This window comes from Podarcis vaucheri (assembly GCF_965113315.1).
Source record: "Podarcis vaucheri genome assembly, chromosome: 5".
Classification (NCBI taxonomy): Eukaryota; Metazoa; Chordata; class Lepidosauria; order Squamata; family Lacertidae; genus Podarcis; species Podarcis vaucheri.
Window position 1 is genome coordinate 30,534,056 of NC_138763.1, and position 17,441 is coordinate 30,551,496.

A 17,441-nucleotide genomic window follows, 5' to 3' on the forward strand; every position below is an offset into this window, starting at 1 on the left:
GTGCATGGCAACCAAAATCAAAAAGCAATAGACAAGTAGCATTTTGAAGTAAACTGGTTTACTCTGCATTTAAGCAGACAGAATTAAGCTCGTTTTAAGACTAACAGTTCTGACTTTCATTCCCCCCCCCCCCAAAAAAAACCCCACAACAATTTAATTTTACCTTTAGGACCAGGAATGCCTGGAGGACCAGGAATTTGCTGTCCTGGAGAACCTGTATTCATAATTGTTTTCATTACAAATGCAGAACAAAAGTACAATACAATACATTGCAAGAACGGGAATAGAAACATAGCTGAATGCAATACTGAAAGTCCTTATTTCTAGGATTCACAAACATATATCTATCCAGTAACAAAGTATTTGCACATATTTGCCTGTACCATTACTGCATTACACATTCTAGCTGATATTAACCAATGTATTACTAGTTCTAGGTCTTATTCAGGATCCCTCCTTTCAAATACTCCAAAAGTGCAGCTTTAGAAGCAAATGGAATGTCAGGCTCAGTTATCTTCCCCAATATTTTCCTCTTAACAAACCTGAATAACTGAAAAAGATCTGTACCTAGCAGCTGACATCTCCAGTTATTATCATCCAAATCACTGCTATTTGTGTGTTGTTGTTGTTTTTAAAGAATCAAAACTGAAATTTTTAGTAATTATCAAACTACTTTGAAAACTTGATCAATACATTACTTATTTTTAATCTGCAATAAACGCAACAAAAAGTTAAAAATGTGAGTGCTTTTCAACAGTATAAATTTTGACATGGCATGAATTCTGTAATGACCCCTAAAATATTAGAACATATTGAAACAGAATGAACGTTATTAATGGGATACCTTGTGCTCCCTTCTCTCCTGGGGGTCCAGGGATACCATCCTGTCCTTGGCTACCCTTCATACCGGGTGGTCCATCATCACCCAGTAACCCAGGTGAACCTGAGGATGATGTTGAAAATTTAGCCTTGATGAAAAAATATTATACACTTTATTTGTTAGTTTGTGGTTGATGGTTTTATTATTCTTAATATGTGATTGTACCAGAAATGCTTCTTATAGTTGATATCAATGGATAAGTTAGAATGACAATTTACTTTATAATAATTTAAAAAGTTACAATATTATCAATTAATTACGTTGTCATATTAGGTTTTGAAATGATCTAATATTGGTGCATCATTGTAGTGATGTGTTGATCATTCACATATTATTCATTACTTAAATGTGCATGCCACTCTTAGGTACAAAGCTGCTCACAACACAACGAAAAGAATGGGAAAGCTCGCATTTTCTATTGTGAGCAGGAGAGTGGTCCTGGAGGATTAATGAGAGGCTTTTGTTGGAGCACTTCATGGTATAGGATAAAGCTGCCAGGAACTGTGCTTTCCTATTCCACAGTGATCCACCCACATTTCCCATGGCACCAGTGGAAGATATGTGATCAGCAACTGTGGTTGCTCCTGTGCCTTCTTGCTGTTGCTATCATCTGCCATTATCTCAAGGGAGCCATTGTGGTATAGTGGTTAAGAGCGGTAGACTCATAATCTGGTGAACCTGGTTCGCATCTCTGCTCCTCCACATGCAGCTGCTGGGTGACCTTGGGTTAGTCACACTTCTCTGAAGTCTCTCAGCCCCACTCACCTCACAGAGTGTTTGTTGTGGGGGAGGAAGGGAAAGGAGAATGTTAGCCGCTTTGAGACTCCTTAAGGGGAGTGAAAGGCGGGATATCAAATCCAAACTCTTCTCTTCTTCAAGTTGAAGGAGAGGCGTAGGCAGTAGGAAGTAGGAAGGAGCAACTGCTCATCCACCCTTTCCCTCTGGTCAGTATTGAGGTTTGTGTCCAGAGAGAAAACCTATGTGACATATAATCCACGAAGTGAAATGTTATCAGTGAAATATGGTGGCTCAGCAGGAATTTGGCAAACCTCCTAGTTTGACAGTTTGCCTAGAACTGCAAAAAGAGATGGGGTGGGTATGAGTATGTGTGTTTTTCTCAAGCTGCACAATACAGGGCAGATGGGCTGCATGTAACTTTCTGAGTCACAATTTGCTGCTCTGCTGCTTAACTGTAGCAGTCAGTTTCATAGGATCACAGAGTTGGAAGAAAACTTCTGGTCATCTAGTAGCACAGGGTTTGTAATGCAGCATGCAAGTGATCCATTCTAAACAATGTAAGTAGGAAAAGACAGCTGCCTAGCTTCTGGTTAAATACCTCCTGCAAAATAGAGCCCACAGTGGAAAGTGTGTACCTTGAAAAATATAGGCAAGTTCTAGAATTGGCCAGTACAAATTCTGGCCCACCAGTGGGAAACCTCAGTGATAGAGACCAGAAGAGATGAAGCAGCTTTTCATTGAAGTATAAAGAAAAAGCTATGAAAAACGAAAACATTATGGATTGCATCCAACTTTACACTCGGAATAGAGCCATTGATATTAATGAACCTAAGTTAGTCTATTAACTTAAATGAGTCTATTTTGAGTAGGACCAGCATTGCTTATCACCCACTGATTTTTCTTCAACAGTGAGAAAAACAGGAAAAATAAAGACAGAAAAATAACTACAAATAGGCAAACAAGCAACAGACCTGGAGAGCCTCTGATGCCATTTTGTCCTGGTAATCCTTTAGTACCTTTAGCACCATTACTGCCAGTAGGTCCTGATTGTCCTGCAAAGGAGTGAGCGAGCAAGAGAAGAAATGCAACTTTCATTTGCGAATGTTTGCTCTTTATACATCTAACACAGAGACCATTGCTGAAGCAGCTCCATCAACTTCAGTAAAAATACATTACTCCCAATTACAGTGCTCTCTGTTCTAAACTGTGCTGTACTGAACCCTGCTTATTTAAATTAGAAACTCAGGATTTAACAGAGCCATCAATAGCAGAAGAGTGTATTTTGGATCATTGTATTAACACACACACCGCTTTGTATCTCTTTTGCACAATGGGTTTTACTTCCTCCCTGATTTGATATTCAGTTGTTCAACCAGCTGCATGGGAAGTTATTACCTAGATCAGCTTTGTATTAAAATACCCCAAGGAGAACCTATGCTGTATGAGTGAAACAGCATTACTGAATAATATGATTTCCATGGCATTATACTGTTTCTGTTAGCGTGCATTCAGATGGAGCATCAATCACAAGCCACAAGGGCACAGTTAGTGATTCCTAGGATGATTGCTACTGGTTCAAATGGCAGTTCAGGGTCAAGCAGGAATGGCATCAGTTGGCAGTGTTTGAAGTATTTCCTGTGGCACAAAATCCCCAGGCTAGCTGGTACCTTTTCCATAGAAAGAAGCTGCTTACAGTAGTTGCAGTTTTAGTTCACTTAGAAATTATATTCCACTCTTAACGCTTTGCACTGGTGCCTAAAAACACACACTTCACCTGGAATTCCTGGTAAACCAGAATCCCCTCTGTTTCCAGGTAGTCCGGGTTCTCCGACAAGCCCTGGCCGGCCTGGTGATCCACTTTCACCTTTCCTTCCTCTTTCTCCTGGGAGACCTGGATCACCCTAGCAAGCATCAATGGGAAACAGGATCACGGTAAATAACAATCAAACCTATTAAGCACAGCCTGGACCCATGGATCTATTACTTTCTGTACCTCAGGTCCTGGGTCGCCAGGAGGTCCAGATCCAGGACAGGCTGGTTCTCCTTTATCCCCTGGAATACCAAGCAAGCCAGGTGGCCCTGGTATTCCTGGTGACCCAGGAAAACCAGAAGAACCTCGTTCGCCTTTAGAACCTGCAATGGCATAGACATGGCTATCAGAATAGAGATTTTAGACTTTTTTAATTTCCCAAAGGGGGGGAAAGCCACCAAACCAAAACCAAGCCAAGTAATGAAAATATGAAATGAGACTGAATTATAAGCAGCTGTATCATAGTTTCACCCTTCCACAAATACAACTTTACACACACACACACACACACACACAGAGAGAGAGAGAGAGAGAGAGAGAGAAAGAGAGAGAGAGAGATTCTTTCCCCCTCTAAGTAAAGGTATATTCATGACAAATACAGGAAGAACTTGAAAAATAATGAGTAATGAGTATTTTGGCCTTAATAACCTTATTACGAGATGTGCTGTTCCCCACAAAAACCTGTGAAACACCATTCCCCATTTATGCACAGCTTACTCCAATTCAGTCCTTACAAATGCATTAATCACTAAATTCAGCTATTTGTTTTTCAGGTGGCTATTACAGTCCTATTCCCCTGATGACTATTCAGATACATGGGTAAAATCACCTGGCACTCCCATGTCCCCTCTGTCTCCTGGAGCTCCTGTCAATCCCTGTCCACCAAGAATTCCTGGACGTCCCTTGTCTCCTTTGGAACCTGAAAGTATAATCAATTGAACATATTTTGATGCACTTCAAGATTAGGTGGGATGTTATGGATCATTATCCAAAAGAAAGAACAGTGTTCTTGGTTTCTCTGTTTTACACCTGCTACTTATTGCCCCTCAAAGGGTGACTACTCCTACAGGGAATATGGCACAGCTCATGTTTTCCCAAGCTGTCCGATGGTATCTCATAAACATGTCATAATGAGTGTGTGGTTAGCATTATCCCAAAACTAAGGTGCAGCTGCTACTGAGTTTCATCAAGTTTTAAAAATAAAAGATTGGGCATGAGTTTTTAACCGTTTAATATTTCAAGTACGTTTCACCATGTTAACCAGCACTGGTATGAGAACTCTCTGCAACTGTTCATTCATCTTATTCTCCATTCAACCATGAGCAAGCGCATAACCATAGATGATTATGGATGCATTATTCCTCACATAACTCTTGTATTAACTAACTCTTGTCTTAGTTTGACAAATTACTAAAAGAAGGTTCATATTATTTTGTATATCTGATACAGTTTAATATATAGGTAAGTCTATATACCTGGTGGCCCTGGCATTCCTGGTAGTCCATCAGGTCCTATGCATCCTTTCAGACCTTGCTCTCCCTTTTCTCCCTTGAGTCCCAGTCTTCCAGGAAATCCTATAGCAGCAATGACATGCATTACACTGGAAGTCAGTATCACCATCACTCTCATTTAAAAAACATAACATGATAATTGTAATGGCATCAAGCTGGTTTTAGCAGTAGCAGTAACTGCTGCATATACCTTTAGGTCCTCTGTCTCCTTTATCTCCAAAACTCACTTTGGACTCTGATGTTCCAGGAGAACCTTTATCACCTGGTTCACCTTTTTCACCTGAGGATCCCTTTCTTCCTTTTGGTCCTGGGAAGCCAGGAGAACCTGCAAATGAAAAACAAAACAAAACAAAACTGCTTTTATTATTTTTCTTCTCTGCAATTGCAGTACTTTGTCTATTATTTCAAAAGCTGGAAGAAACTTGACTTGCATTTGGAAAAGTAATAGCATGACACACATTTGGCCAGTGAAACATGTGCAGGCCCTCTTTCACATTTACATTAACTCATGTGGGCCATTTACAGTTTTAGCTTTGAAACGTTTTACCAAGGAGACCACGAGAAATTTAGAACTTATACATTGTCTTATCCAGAAGTCGCACTAATTTCAGCCCTTTGTCCTATCTCTGGCCTGTGACTGTAATAAATCAATTAATTCATTCATTCAGCCCTTTGGCCTTTAATACTCCAGCACCAATTAACAGCCACAAATAATCCAAATCCAAATGACATGCAAATCATATGACCACAAAGCACTGCTAAGAATTGACCTATTAGTCTAGTTAGGAGCAGGATCCATGCTTCTTCTCTGTTTGTTAGGGCTTGAAGGAGGGACCGTACTGAATGCTGCCATAAGCCTGGAAGGCTGCAGGTGAAAGCAGCCAAGCAAAGGAAGCTTACGAGCAAAACGGACACAGACAGAGTCTCTCCTGGACAGGCAAAGATAGGGCAGGTTTCTTTTTAAGCAGAGGTCAGGAAAGTAAGGACCATGGACAGTTCCCAGTGGGTCCTCCCAGAAGGAATTTTGCCTCCTATTGCAGCTATGGAGGGATGCTGTCTCAGGAAAGATCTAACAGGCTGACAATGTGTACTTATGGCTGTATAAATAATGAGCAGATAAGAGAAGTGCATTATCACTTACCCCTGCTGCCACGGATACCTGGATTTCCAAAGACACCAGGTAGCCCGGGATTACCTACAGTGCCCATCAAGCCTATTTCTCCTCTTAGACCTGTGGGAAGTGAGCAAAACAGAATACTGTATTACTCAGAGATTGTGCATTCCCTATTGCCTGTGTCAGAGTCCAGGCAAAATGAGTATTTATCTATGCATTATCTACAGACTTAATACCATGCCATCGCCTTCATTTGATCGTACCGGTCATATCTATAAAACTCCTGCAGAATAAAATGGCAAGCAAGTGGTACTAATAGTGTGTTATTTTCCCTTCAAGAAATACTCACCTGGTACACCTGGTACTCCTGGCCTGCCAGGTTGTCCCTTGATGCCAGGAGATCCCTCTTCTCCTTGTGGGCCAGGTAATCCAGGCAGCCCAAATGGTCCTGGGAACCCCGGGATGTCTAATCCTGGAAAACCTGGGTCTCCTTTGGCTCCTAGAACTCCACGTTTTCCTATGATAACAGACACATTGAAATGACCATTATGTGAAAATGTTCCCTGCCCCCTCCCCCCGAAGAAGGTTGTGATCTTGAGGTCAAGAACATGGGTTTGGGGGCATATTTTGTAAGAAGTAGTTTTACAGACAAGGACAACTAAGAAGTACAGCAAACTGTATACAGAGGGATCCTCCAGATAACTTGGTAATTTGTCGGTGTAAAGCTTACACAGAGGTTACATTACACCTAGAATTTATTGAGAATTTGTTGATTTGTTTGTAGGGAAGTTATATAACAATGAGCATTCATCCCAGCCCAGAAGCTATACATTTCCCCGTTAATATTTTGTTCATCCCACACTTTTCAGTGCATTTCCTCATCAGTTTTACAACCTTAAAACGTCAGTTTTTGTTTTAAAGTGGATTTGCTCAACAGACCACTTTAATCTACTTTAATTGTGGCAAATCAAAATAAGCAGTGTGCACTTGAATCCCTTCTGCAGAATAATTGAAGACACCCAGAGTCTATTAACAAAATACAAGCTTCTTCCAGACATGATAGAAAAAGGAACTAAATTAAAAGCCATTTGAACAACGATAATGACAAAAACCCTTTCGGGTCACTTTAAAAAAGAAGAAAACATTGATTGATTGATTGATTGATTGATTGATTGATTGAAATGTATATACTACTATATTGAAGCAAAACCTCCAAGCGGTTAAAATTATCAATAAAAACAAATATAATTAAAACATTTTAAAAGGAATTTAAATTAACAGTGAAAAAGATTTAAACATACCAGTATCTATGTGTCTGGATATTTTGTATGCCTATACTTTTTTCTGGGTTTTTAATTCAATTTCAGGTACCATCTGCCGGAGACTTATGCAGAAGATATAACCCAGAGTTAAAATATTTTAGGTCTTAATCCTAACTCCATTTACCTAGGAATAAGCCCACTGAATTAAATGGGGTTTACTATTAGGTAGTCAAGTATAGGATTGCACTTTCATTATTTTGCCTGTTCCCTGATCAACAAACCAAACCTAAACTCAATAGGATTTTATCTGAAGTATCAACAACGTTATAAATAAGAATATATTCTCAAAGAGATATCATGTCCCTTTTGTAGAGAGGACCATGACTGCCTACAAGATACTTCACTAAGATATCCTATGTGAAGAAAATGAGACAGACAAGTCTGTGGTTTTGATCAGCACTGCTCCAACCCATAAATCAGTGAAGTGTGCTTCATGACCTTGCTTCAGGTGTTCAGAAGAGCATGTGCTGGCTTAGAGTAGGGGGGGGGTGACAATATTTTGTGTAATACTTACCTGGGGGGCCCATTAATCCACATAGACCTGGTGGGCCTGGTAAGCCAACAAGACAGTCACCTATTTTTCCTGGAACACCCTTTTCTCCTGGAACTCCAAGGGACCCAGGTTCTCCTAAAAGATAGTATTGATAGCATTAAGGTAACTTAATATCATGTGATGAAGGGCCCCATTTTACAACAACAACAACAACAACAACAACAACAACAACAACAACAATAATAATATATTATTTATACCCCGCCCATCTGGCTGGGTTTCCCCAGCCACTCTGGGCGGCTTCCAAAAGAATATTAAAATACTGTGATACATCAAACATTAAAAGCTTCCCTAAACAGGGCTGCCTTCAGATGTCTTCTAAAACTCTGGTAGTTGTTGTTCTCTTTGACATCTGGTGGGAGGGCGTTCCACAGGGAGGGCGCCACTACCGAGAAGGCCCTCTGCCTGGTTCCCTGTAACTTGGCTTCTCGCAGTGAGAGAACCGCCAGAAGGCCCTTGGTGCTGGACCTCAGTGTCCGGGTAGAACGATGGAGGTGGAGACGCTCCTTCAGGTATACTGGACCGAGGCCGTTTAGGGCTTTAAAGGTCAGCACCAACACTTTGAATTGTGCTCGGAAACGTACTGGGAGCCAATGTAGGTCTTTCAAGACCGGTGTTATATGGTCTCGGCGGCCGTTCCTTATGCTTCCATGAGTTCCTTATGCTTCCATTCTTTCTTTCCCTCTTCTTCCCCCCCTCTCTCTGTCACACACACTCCAGAACATACATGCATCCACTTCACACATTTAGTTTACAGGTGTGGAAAGCTGTAGCTGGGGAGGGGGGCAGCACTCTAATGACCAAGTCCATTTGGAGACAGGCACCTCAGTTTGGAGAAAAACCAGTTCCAACAGGCATCCTTCCTTCAGACTAGAGACCTAAAAGTATTCAGCTTAGACTTTATATATCTGCCCTTTTCAATTGCCTAGTATGCCAGATCCATTTCTTTTAAGTATGGCTTGACAGGATTTAAATCTCTGCACTTCCAGGGCAGCCATCCAATCTTCAGATAAGCCACCACTAAAGCTGTGCCCCCCCCATTTCACCATGCCCCTTGTAGCAGCAAGGAAGGGATGAGAGCTGAGTGCACAGAGAGATGGCTTCACTTCTTCAAGGATACCTTCTGTATCCTCAGGTTCAACAAACTGAACATTGCTCAAATGCGATGGAATGGAGAGATATAAGTTTCTTGAATGAAACCGCCACTGAATGAAAATTCATAATGTTTAGTTAATATGTCAAGGAGGCGAACATTTTGCTCGAAATATACTCTACCTCTTGGCCCATCAGCACCATCACGACCTCGTTGACCTTGGGGCCCTGGAAGTCCTGGGAATCCTCTTTCGCCCTTCTCACCTGGCATGCCATCTATTCCTGGTGAACCCAGTCTACCTTGTTGTCCAGGTATAACTGGGCCCGGTTCACCCTAAAACATGGAGGAAATAATAGCAATAAATGCCATGTCTCAAACACTGTAAGTAAAGCTTAATTTTTATTTCTTAATATTCTGAGCATTTCTTAAAATTCTTAAAATCGTTAATGCTCTTGCTGATTAGTAGAACCCATTAAACTCAGTGGAATTAGTTTGCGAACCAACCTTTTCTCCAGGAATTCCAGGTTTTCCAGGTAAGCCTGGTTCCCCTAACTGTCCGGGACAGCCTGGTGGCCCTGTGGGTCCTGGAGACCCTTTATCTCCTACAAAGTGGAGGGGAAACAATGTTCAGTGATATAACACAGGCTCTTGAAGGTTTGCGATAAGTGGCTATGTCATTTTTTTTAGGTTCTGACATTTTTCTTGCTAATTAAGTTAGGAATCTTGCAACTGGTTTTTTAAAAAATTGTTAATTTATGGTTAGATTTTGTTGTCAGCTGCCTTGAACTTTTTGAAGAAAGGTGGGATGCAAAAGTTTTGAATGAATAAATAAATGCAGCTGTTATAATATGCAAAAACTGAACATGAATTTAATTTTTTTAATGCAATTTTTATTGTCTGAAAGACAACAGAACCAGGGGGGGGGAAAATCAACCAAGTACAGTGGTTCCCCACAAGACGAATGCCCCGCAAGACGGAAAACCCGCTAGACGAAAGAGTTTTCCGTTTTGGAGGTGCTTTGCAAAACGAATCTCCTATGGGCTTGCTTCGCAAGACAAAAATGTCTTGCCAGTTCCTGCTGGTTTTCTCCCTCCCCCCCTTTTCTAAGCCGCTAAGCCGCTCATCAGCTGATCTGATCAGCAGATAAGCCGCTAAAAGCCGCTAATAGCGCTAATCCGCTAATCCGTCAATGGGCTTGCTTCGCAAGACGAAAAAACCGCTAGATGAAGAGAATCACAGAATGGATTCTTTTCGTCTTGCGAGGCACCACTGTAACTGGAGAGCATCAAACGAACATGTCTTGTCAGGGCAAGGATTTGTGCTTGCTCAATAGGACTTTCTCACCTCTCTTTCCACTGTGCATGCCCACTGCCCTCCCCAAATCTGCACTGGACAGTTTGAGGGATCCCATAACAGGTTTAGGGATGTGTGCAAGGAGGGGAGGGCAATCCCATGGCACAAGGAGAAATCCTTGTGCTGGTGGGATATGCCACTCAGTGCTACAACCCTCTGTTCACTTTTACAACAAAGATGCTATTACAGCACCAGAAGCACAGTATGTCAAAACAAATGAAATTTGTATGCATGTTACTTTTTAAAGTCAAATTGTCAGCTGTCCTCCATTTTGAAAATGCATTATATGGTTTTACTGAAGTGCTCTAATGAAGATACTATATGTACACCATGGGGAGCCAATATGGAACCCTCCAAATGTTGTTTGACTACAGCTCCCATTATTCTTCATCACTGGCCTTGTGGGTTGGGAGTTGGAACCCAACAGCTTACAGAATCCAACGCAGTGGCTACCACCGATGTCCATGATAATACAGATCTAACTGAGTTTTCTCTCTCTCTCTGCAGTTCTCGAGGACTTCATAGATGATTATTTATTAAATTTCTCATTTGTTTCATTACTTCGTTTTATTCTCTCTCTCTTTTTTCCTTCAAGAAAAGACAAATACGTTACCTTTAATGCCAGGATAGCCAGGAAATCCATTTTCTGAAAAGCCAGGGTCACCTTCTGGCCCTGGGAGGCCTGGATATCCACGTGGCCCTCTGGATCCAACACTACCTATCAAAGAATGCAAAGTAGTTCTGGAAGCAGTATCAAATGGCAAGCCACACTCTATCTAGAACAAAAACCCAGGGGGTTGAAGTGTCTTCCCTACGAACTAGGGCTAAAGAAACTAAAGTACCTGCCTGGGTTTTTCCCCCCTTCACGGATCTGTCTCTCTCCCCACTGATTGGCTGGTGAGTTGAGTTACAAGTTATACAGGAATTGTGCCTAAAGCCCTCTCTCAACAGTGGCCAACAGTGCACTTTCAACTATATCTACTTAGAAGGAAGTCCCACTGAGTTCAATGGGGCTTGCCTTCCCAGCTAAGGATGGGCTAGGATGCAGCCTTAACCATCCATGTAAACACCCTGAATAAGGGAATTAGTCAATCCTGGCCACTTGCCTACAAAACTAGAGCATCTTTGCTCCTTGCTGTCAAGATTTTGCTTGCTTACCTTGCTTGTTCTTTCAGCCTCTTCTGCAGGTTACTACTTTGCGTAGTGGCTGCTGCTTGACCATGACAAGTTGCAGCCTTTTGTGTGTGTGTGTGTGTAATATTTTAGAAGGGTCAGTTTGACAGTAGTCCAGCTTGAAAAGGTAGCTCTCACCTCTTTCTCCTTGTGGTCCAGGCCTACCATCTGGCCCTCGAAGTCCAGGAGGTCCAGGAATTGCATTTACTTGACCAGGCTCACCTTTAGGACCTTAAAAGTGTATAACAAGAAGAACACAAACTAGAATATGCCAGTGGTTATTTAAAGACAGCAGCACAATGAAGTTACACAACTTCGGGGGAGGGGGGTAGCAGATTTGTAGCTCCAAAATGGCTGATAAGCACACTGCAAGGAAACCCAGCAAATTAGCTGAGTTTTTCAGCAGTCAGATGAGCTGCATTGAACTGCAGAAAAGTAGGCGGATATAAACCACAGATAGCAAAATCACAACAGTAGTGCTGTCTGGAAGCCCTAGGTCCTGAAAGGACTTAACTAAAATATGCATAAGTCAAGAGTGCGCTTGGATGCCACAGACATTTCTGGAGCAGGATACAGAAATGATCCTGCTTACATAACTAAAGAATGCTCTGCAATGTTGTATTAGGAATATATATAGATATATACACACACGCCTTGACACCCACTGCAGCTTTTAAATCTACTACAGACACCACAGTCAAATTATTTAGTAATAACAACAATAATATCTACCGACCTGCTTCTCCAACCAACCCAGGCAAACCAGGATTCCCTTGAGATCCCTTAGACCCTTCCACTCCTGGTGGTCCGTATCCTGGTGGTCCAGGTAGCCCTCTCTCTCCAGGAAGACCCGAGATACCAACTGGTCCTGGTGCACCTCTGTCTCCTTTTGTGCCATCAGGTCCCTGATAAGAATTCAGAAAACACTGCTTAACAAACACTCAAAATGCCTGCATATATAATGGTAAGTCACAGTCAGAAACAAAGGTTGGTGGCCTACAGCAAAGACCCTGGATGAACATAGCTCTTTTGCATATGCACTGCTAGAAACATGATGGAGTCTGCACTTGCCACCATGATTCAGCAATGGCACTCAAAGCAGAAATAAGTAACATAACAATTTCATTTTGATCACCACAAATAAGGCCAGATTCAACTATCCACTACTGGAAGTCTGTGCAAGGACTTCCATGAGCGCAATAGGGCTTTTCCTCCCCCAAATTTGGCTCTGTGGGGTCAGGAGAACAGTGTGTGGGGGTGATTCTTTCATCTGGCAAATGGAAAGGCTGGAAGGACTGCCATAGCACTACGCTGAATCCTTCCAAGCACTTTAAAGTGGATATTCAGCTAAATCCAAAAGGGAAATCAGTGACTACTACAGATTTATGCTGCGTATAGGCTGCAGACATGCACATTTCCACATGACTTTTTCAGATGTTGTAATAGAATTAGGGCACACAACAAAAAATAATATATGTGCATGTACCCTGACGAATGTCTTCAGATATGTTTACCTTATTTATTTTTCAATGGATTGAAAACAATGCAAAAATCAGTATGATTGCGCTAGATGTGAAAGTAGCAGGTACTAACCGGTTCTCCCACAGAACCTCTTGAGCCTTTCAGTCCAGGTTTCCCAGGTAACCCGTCTGCACCATTTTCTCCTGAGCTTCCTCTTGGTCCTGGTTCTCCTCTGTCTCCTTTTGGGCCTTCTGGTTCTGCATACCCTGGCTCACCTTTCAATCCTTTAAGGCCTTGGTTTCCTGGAAGACCTGGAAGTCCCTGGGTCACATGTTGTTAATAAAACATGACAGGAACTGTAACGCTGAATCTATATAAATGCTATGAAAGGTACAGTAAAATCAACACACTAAGGCATTGTGGTGAAATGATTCTGTGTGTGAAGAGGTTTTTCCCATTGTCAGCTACCGCAGGTGAAAGAACCCATATCCTCCAATGGGTAGAGGCCCTTTTATGATGGAAACTACAAAGGGCTCTACATATAAACCAACTCTAAAAACAATTTAACGTGAACCGTACCTGAATGCCGGGAGGCCCCTGAATCCCAGGGGTTCCTTGGGATCCTTTAGGCCCCAGTGCTCCTTCTATACCTGTAATGGTGGAGACAGTGATTTAGAGAGAACTGGAAGGTTGAAGTACCGCAATTGTTGGCATCCATCTCTCGAGAGAGACAATGGAGTGTGCCTCTGGAGGTGAAGTCAAACTGATGCATTAGCAGCACTGAAATGACCTCTCAGGATGCAAGCCTGGGAAGTGTGTATGGAAGTCCTGGGCTGCCCACAAGACAAGACCCCTCTCCTCAGCCTCACAGAGCAATACGCTTGGTGCCAGCTTGGCTGCAGGAGTTGCCAGGAGGTGTACAAAGCACCATCCAACCATCTTAGGGACTCCACACTGGATTTGTGCAGGGTTAAAAGGTAAAGGTTCAGTTGGGTCCAGTCGCGGACAACTCTGGGGTTGTGGTGCTCCTCTCACTTTACTGCCCGAGGGAGCCGGTGTACAGCTTCTGGGTCATGTGGCCAGCATGACTAAGCCACTTCTGGTGAAGCCAGAGCAGCGCACAGAAACACCATTTACCTTCCCGCCAGATCGGTATCTGTTTATCTACTTGCACTGTGTGCTTTCGAACTGCAGCAGACATTTAGGACCAGAGTTTTCCTTCTCTTATAGATGGGCCCCCTTCCCAGGTTGACAAGCTCCACCTGCTCCTAAGTAACTGGCCATATACTACAGAAATAAACAGACTGACATTGAAAGCAAGAGTGCTTCTTCCGATATCAGCCAGCCCAAATCCTGAAATCAGGAGAAGGCTGTCTGTGCTCCTGCTAATGTCTGTAGTTCACTGCCTAGGAACTCAGAGTAGGTCCTTCTCCGTAGCACAGAAGTGGCTGGCAAGGTGTGGGGGATGCCACAGAGCTGCCCTCCCAACACTAGCACTGCGGGTGCTTACTTGCATGGGGTGGAGACAGGTTAGCTTTCCCTGAGTAGAATATTAAACAATAATATCCTAAGGGAGATGAATCATAGTCTAATGATAAGTAGAATACAAGTTGGAACCTACAACAAAATGTTGTAGTATAGGGTTTCAGCCAGCCATGACCTTTTCCAAGATACTCCATTCCAGAAGCACCTTTGTTCCTCACTAGTGTGTTAAACTTTTATTATACAAAGCCAGTGTGCAGCTGTTTGCTGGTGTCCTGGAGTTGCGTTTTTTACAATCCTGTTGACACCAGCTGTGCCCTTTAGCACTATGGGTACTCTATAGGGCACTCTGACAGCAGGGTGATGGACCATAAGGCACATTATTTATCCTAATAATTTCTAAAGCCTCCCTTCTTAAAGTATATAAGCAAAACCACGTTACTAATTTATGTTCTACATCAGAATGGCTGGGGTAAAATGTTCTATAAACTGGAATATACTGCCAGTTGGAGATTTTTCACCCTCTTCTACCCCTTTCCCTGAGCTCTTGGTATATTTTAGCAATTCTCAAGCATTGTCAGATTCTTTTACCTTTAACTCCTTGTTCGCCCTGTGCTCCAGGAACACCAGGAAGGCCAGGTGGCCCCGTCAGAAAGGTGCACTGGTCACATGGGCCTGCTTCTTCACCTGCAGTAAAATTATTCCTCTGTTAAAGGTGACATTGGTAAATTATTGCTATGTCAAAAGCACACGTGCCCTACAGCACTGTATGTATTTATCAGCAAGGATTATTATTTATTAAGTTTCTCTACTGCCCTTCATTCGAAGATCACAGGGCCCTTCATTCGAAGATCACAGATACATTTTATACAATGTATAAAAACACAAAGATAGGATGAGAAAGAGTGTAATCATGTTTGTGCATCTAATTCCCCTGAGCTTTCCATATTTAGCAATATGGTTAACCCTAGGAGCAGATAGTGAGGCAAATTTCCCCAGTAAAGAATATTTGTCCTTAAAAACGATAAATATATTATTAGGGTTATTGGGCAAGCCTTTAGTCAACAGTGAGAAAGAGAGTGCCCACATAGATCACATTTTATCTTTCTCTCTGATTTTTATCCTACTGTTCCTTCAAGAGCTTAGTCTAGCTTAGGGGATCCGTAGTTTATCCTCACAGCAACCCAACAGTGTCTCAAGGTCACTCAGAATCAAGGCTGGCTGGGGAACTGAATCCATGTCTCCCCAGTCTAAGTCCAACACTGATTGTCACACATGCTCATATAAATATTGGCATTTGGTACAGGGTAAAATCCTCATTATTGTTTGGAAGGAGAGAGAGGATGCCAATCTACTCTGGGACAGTTTGGTTGCCTTTATGAGCTCAGAATGAAAAGCAGAATCAGGTCTAATTGCCCTTAGCAAGATGAAAAGGAACTGAGTATATTCTATGCCTAAGTAGTCTTGACAGAGTCTAATAATCATTACAGTGGTGCCTCGCAAGACGAAATTAATCTGTTCCGCGAGTCTCTTCGTCTTGCGGTTTTTTCGTCTAGCGAAGCACGGCTATTAGCAGCTTAGCGGCTTAGCGGCTATTAGCGGCTTAGTGGCTATTAACGGCTTAGCGGCTTAGCGGCTATTAACAGCTTAGCGGCTTTAAGAAAAAGGAAACAAACTCGCAAGAACTCGCAAGACGTTTTGTCTTGTGAAGCAAGCCCATAGGGAAATTTGTCTTGCGGAACGACTCAAAAAACGGAAAACTCTTTCGTCTTGTGCGTTTTTCATCTTGCGAGGCATTCGTCTTGTGAGGTACCACTGTATGGTTAAGATTTCTGTTCACCACCATGCCGTCCTCAAACTATTAAGATTGGAAATGTATTTGCAACTGACCTTTTGCTCCACTATCTCCTGAAAGGCCTGGAGGTCCAATGCATCCTGGGGTTCCTGGGGGTCCCAGTGGGCCTCTTTCAAAAGTTATTATACCTGTTTATGGGTGAGAACAACACAAAATATTCATGCATTGCTCACAAATATCATGATAGCCTCTGTTATAGGCCATTTAGGGTGTTCTAAGGACCTCAGATTTAAGGTGAACTTATACTATGGTGTTGACAGCATGGAAGAAACACAGGCTATGTGCATTCAAGTCATAGCAAAGAACAAAACACTGGAAAATGTTGACATTTGCTAGTTATTCTTACCACTTTGGGAAGTCACTGGGGAATGTCTAATAATTGTGGCATTTATTGGTCAACCTACAAAATACCTTTGGTTAACTAATGAGCATATTTATTTAGTTTGTTAATCGAGGCAGGCCACAATAATATAGAAATAATATTTCGGAAACCAGTATCAAACCATGGTTTAAGATCCTGCCTTGAGCTGGGAACCATAGTTTCTCAGTTACGGTGAAACAGGAAACAATGACTAATTAGATACTTTCACACTGCATATTAAGTTGAGATATGGTTATCTGAACTTAGCCAGTCTCTCACTCCAAAGCTATTGGAATAGGAATCAATGAATTTATATACTAGATTTAATCCAGTTTCTATCATTTGCAAACCCATCATACTTTCTCTACTTTAATATTTCTGCTTTCCTTTGCAGGGATGGTTGCAACAGTAGTGGCTGCTTTTAGCCATAAGAAGTTCAGTTGGATAGTCCATTAATTCCAGAGTTGCACAAATATGCCATGAAAACATTCTGGCTACATACAAATAATGATCATCTTGCTCTACCTGGTGGTCCTGAAAGACCTGGTGATCCTGCTGGGCCAGGTCTTCCTTGCAATCCAGGAAGTCCTGGAGGTCCAATGGCATTCATGCCAGGTTGTCCTCTATCTCCTTTACTTCCTTTGAGGCCTGGAGGGCCTGTTAGACCTCTTGGACCAGGTCTCGAAACACCTAATGCAAGAGTTAAAAGTATTACTTCCATTTCTATGTTTTCTG

General features: G+C 42.2%; 1 protein-coding gene across 2 annotated transcripts in view; it reads right to left on the minus strand.

Annotated features, from left to right (window-relative positions):
- The window catches only part of COL4A3 (collagen type IV alpha 3 chain), a 91,370-nt gene that overhangs the window by 17,931 nt on the left and 55,998 nt on the right, over positions 1 to 17,441 (minus strand). For both annotated transcript variants that reach the window (XM_082221695.1, XM_082221696.1), the window contains exons 21-41: positions 17,232 to 17,396; positions 16,381 to 16,473; positions 15,082 to 15,177; positions 13,588 to 13,658; positions 13,141 to 13,329; positions 12,284 to 12,452; positions 11,686 to 11,778; positions 10,988 to 11,092; positions 9,526 to 9,623; positions 9,204 to 9,354; positions 7,890 to 8,003; positions 6,403 to 6,570; positions 6,081 to 6,170; positions 5,130 to 5,264; positions 4,904 to 5,002; positions 4,258 to 4,347; positions 3,612 to 3,751; positions 3,393 to 3,519; positions 2,590 to 2,670; positions 845 to 943; positions 164 to 214 (exon numbers count right to left, since the gene is read on the minus strand). In XM_082221695.1, coding sequence (XP_082077821.1) covers positions 164 to 214; positions 845 to 943; positions 2,590 to 2,670; positions 3,393 to 3,519; positions 3,612 to 3,751; positions 4,258 to 4,347; positions 4,904 to 5,002; positions 5,130 to 5,264; positions 6,081 to 6,170; positions 6,403 to 6,570; positions 7,890 to 8,003; positions 9,204 to 9,354; positions 9,526 to 9,623; positions 10,988 to 11,092; positions 11,686 to 11,778; positions 12,284 to 12,452; positions 13,141 to 13,329; positions 13,588 to 13,658; positions 15,082 to 15,177; positions 16,381 to 16,473; positions 17,232 to 17,396 — 2,424 coding nt within the window. The remainder of the gene's footprint in view (positions 1 to 163; positions 215 to 844; positions 944 to 2,589; positions 2,671 to 3,392; positions 3,520 to 3,611; positions 3,752 to 4,257; positions 4,348 to 4,903; positions 5,003 to 5,129; positions 5,265 to 6,080; positions 6,171 to 6,402; positions 6,571 to 7,889; positions 8,004 to 9,203; positions 9,355 to 9,525; positions 9,624 to 10,987; positions 11,093 to 11,685; positions 11,779 to 12,283; positions 12,453 to 13,140; positions 13,330 to 13,587; positions 13,659 to 15,081; positions 15,178 to 16,380; positions 16,474 to 17,231; positions 17,397 to 17,441) is intronic.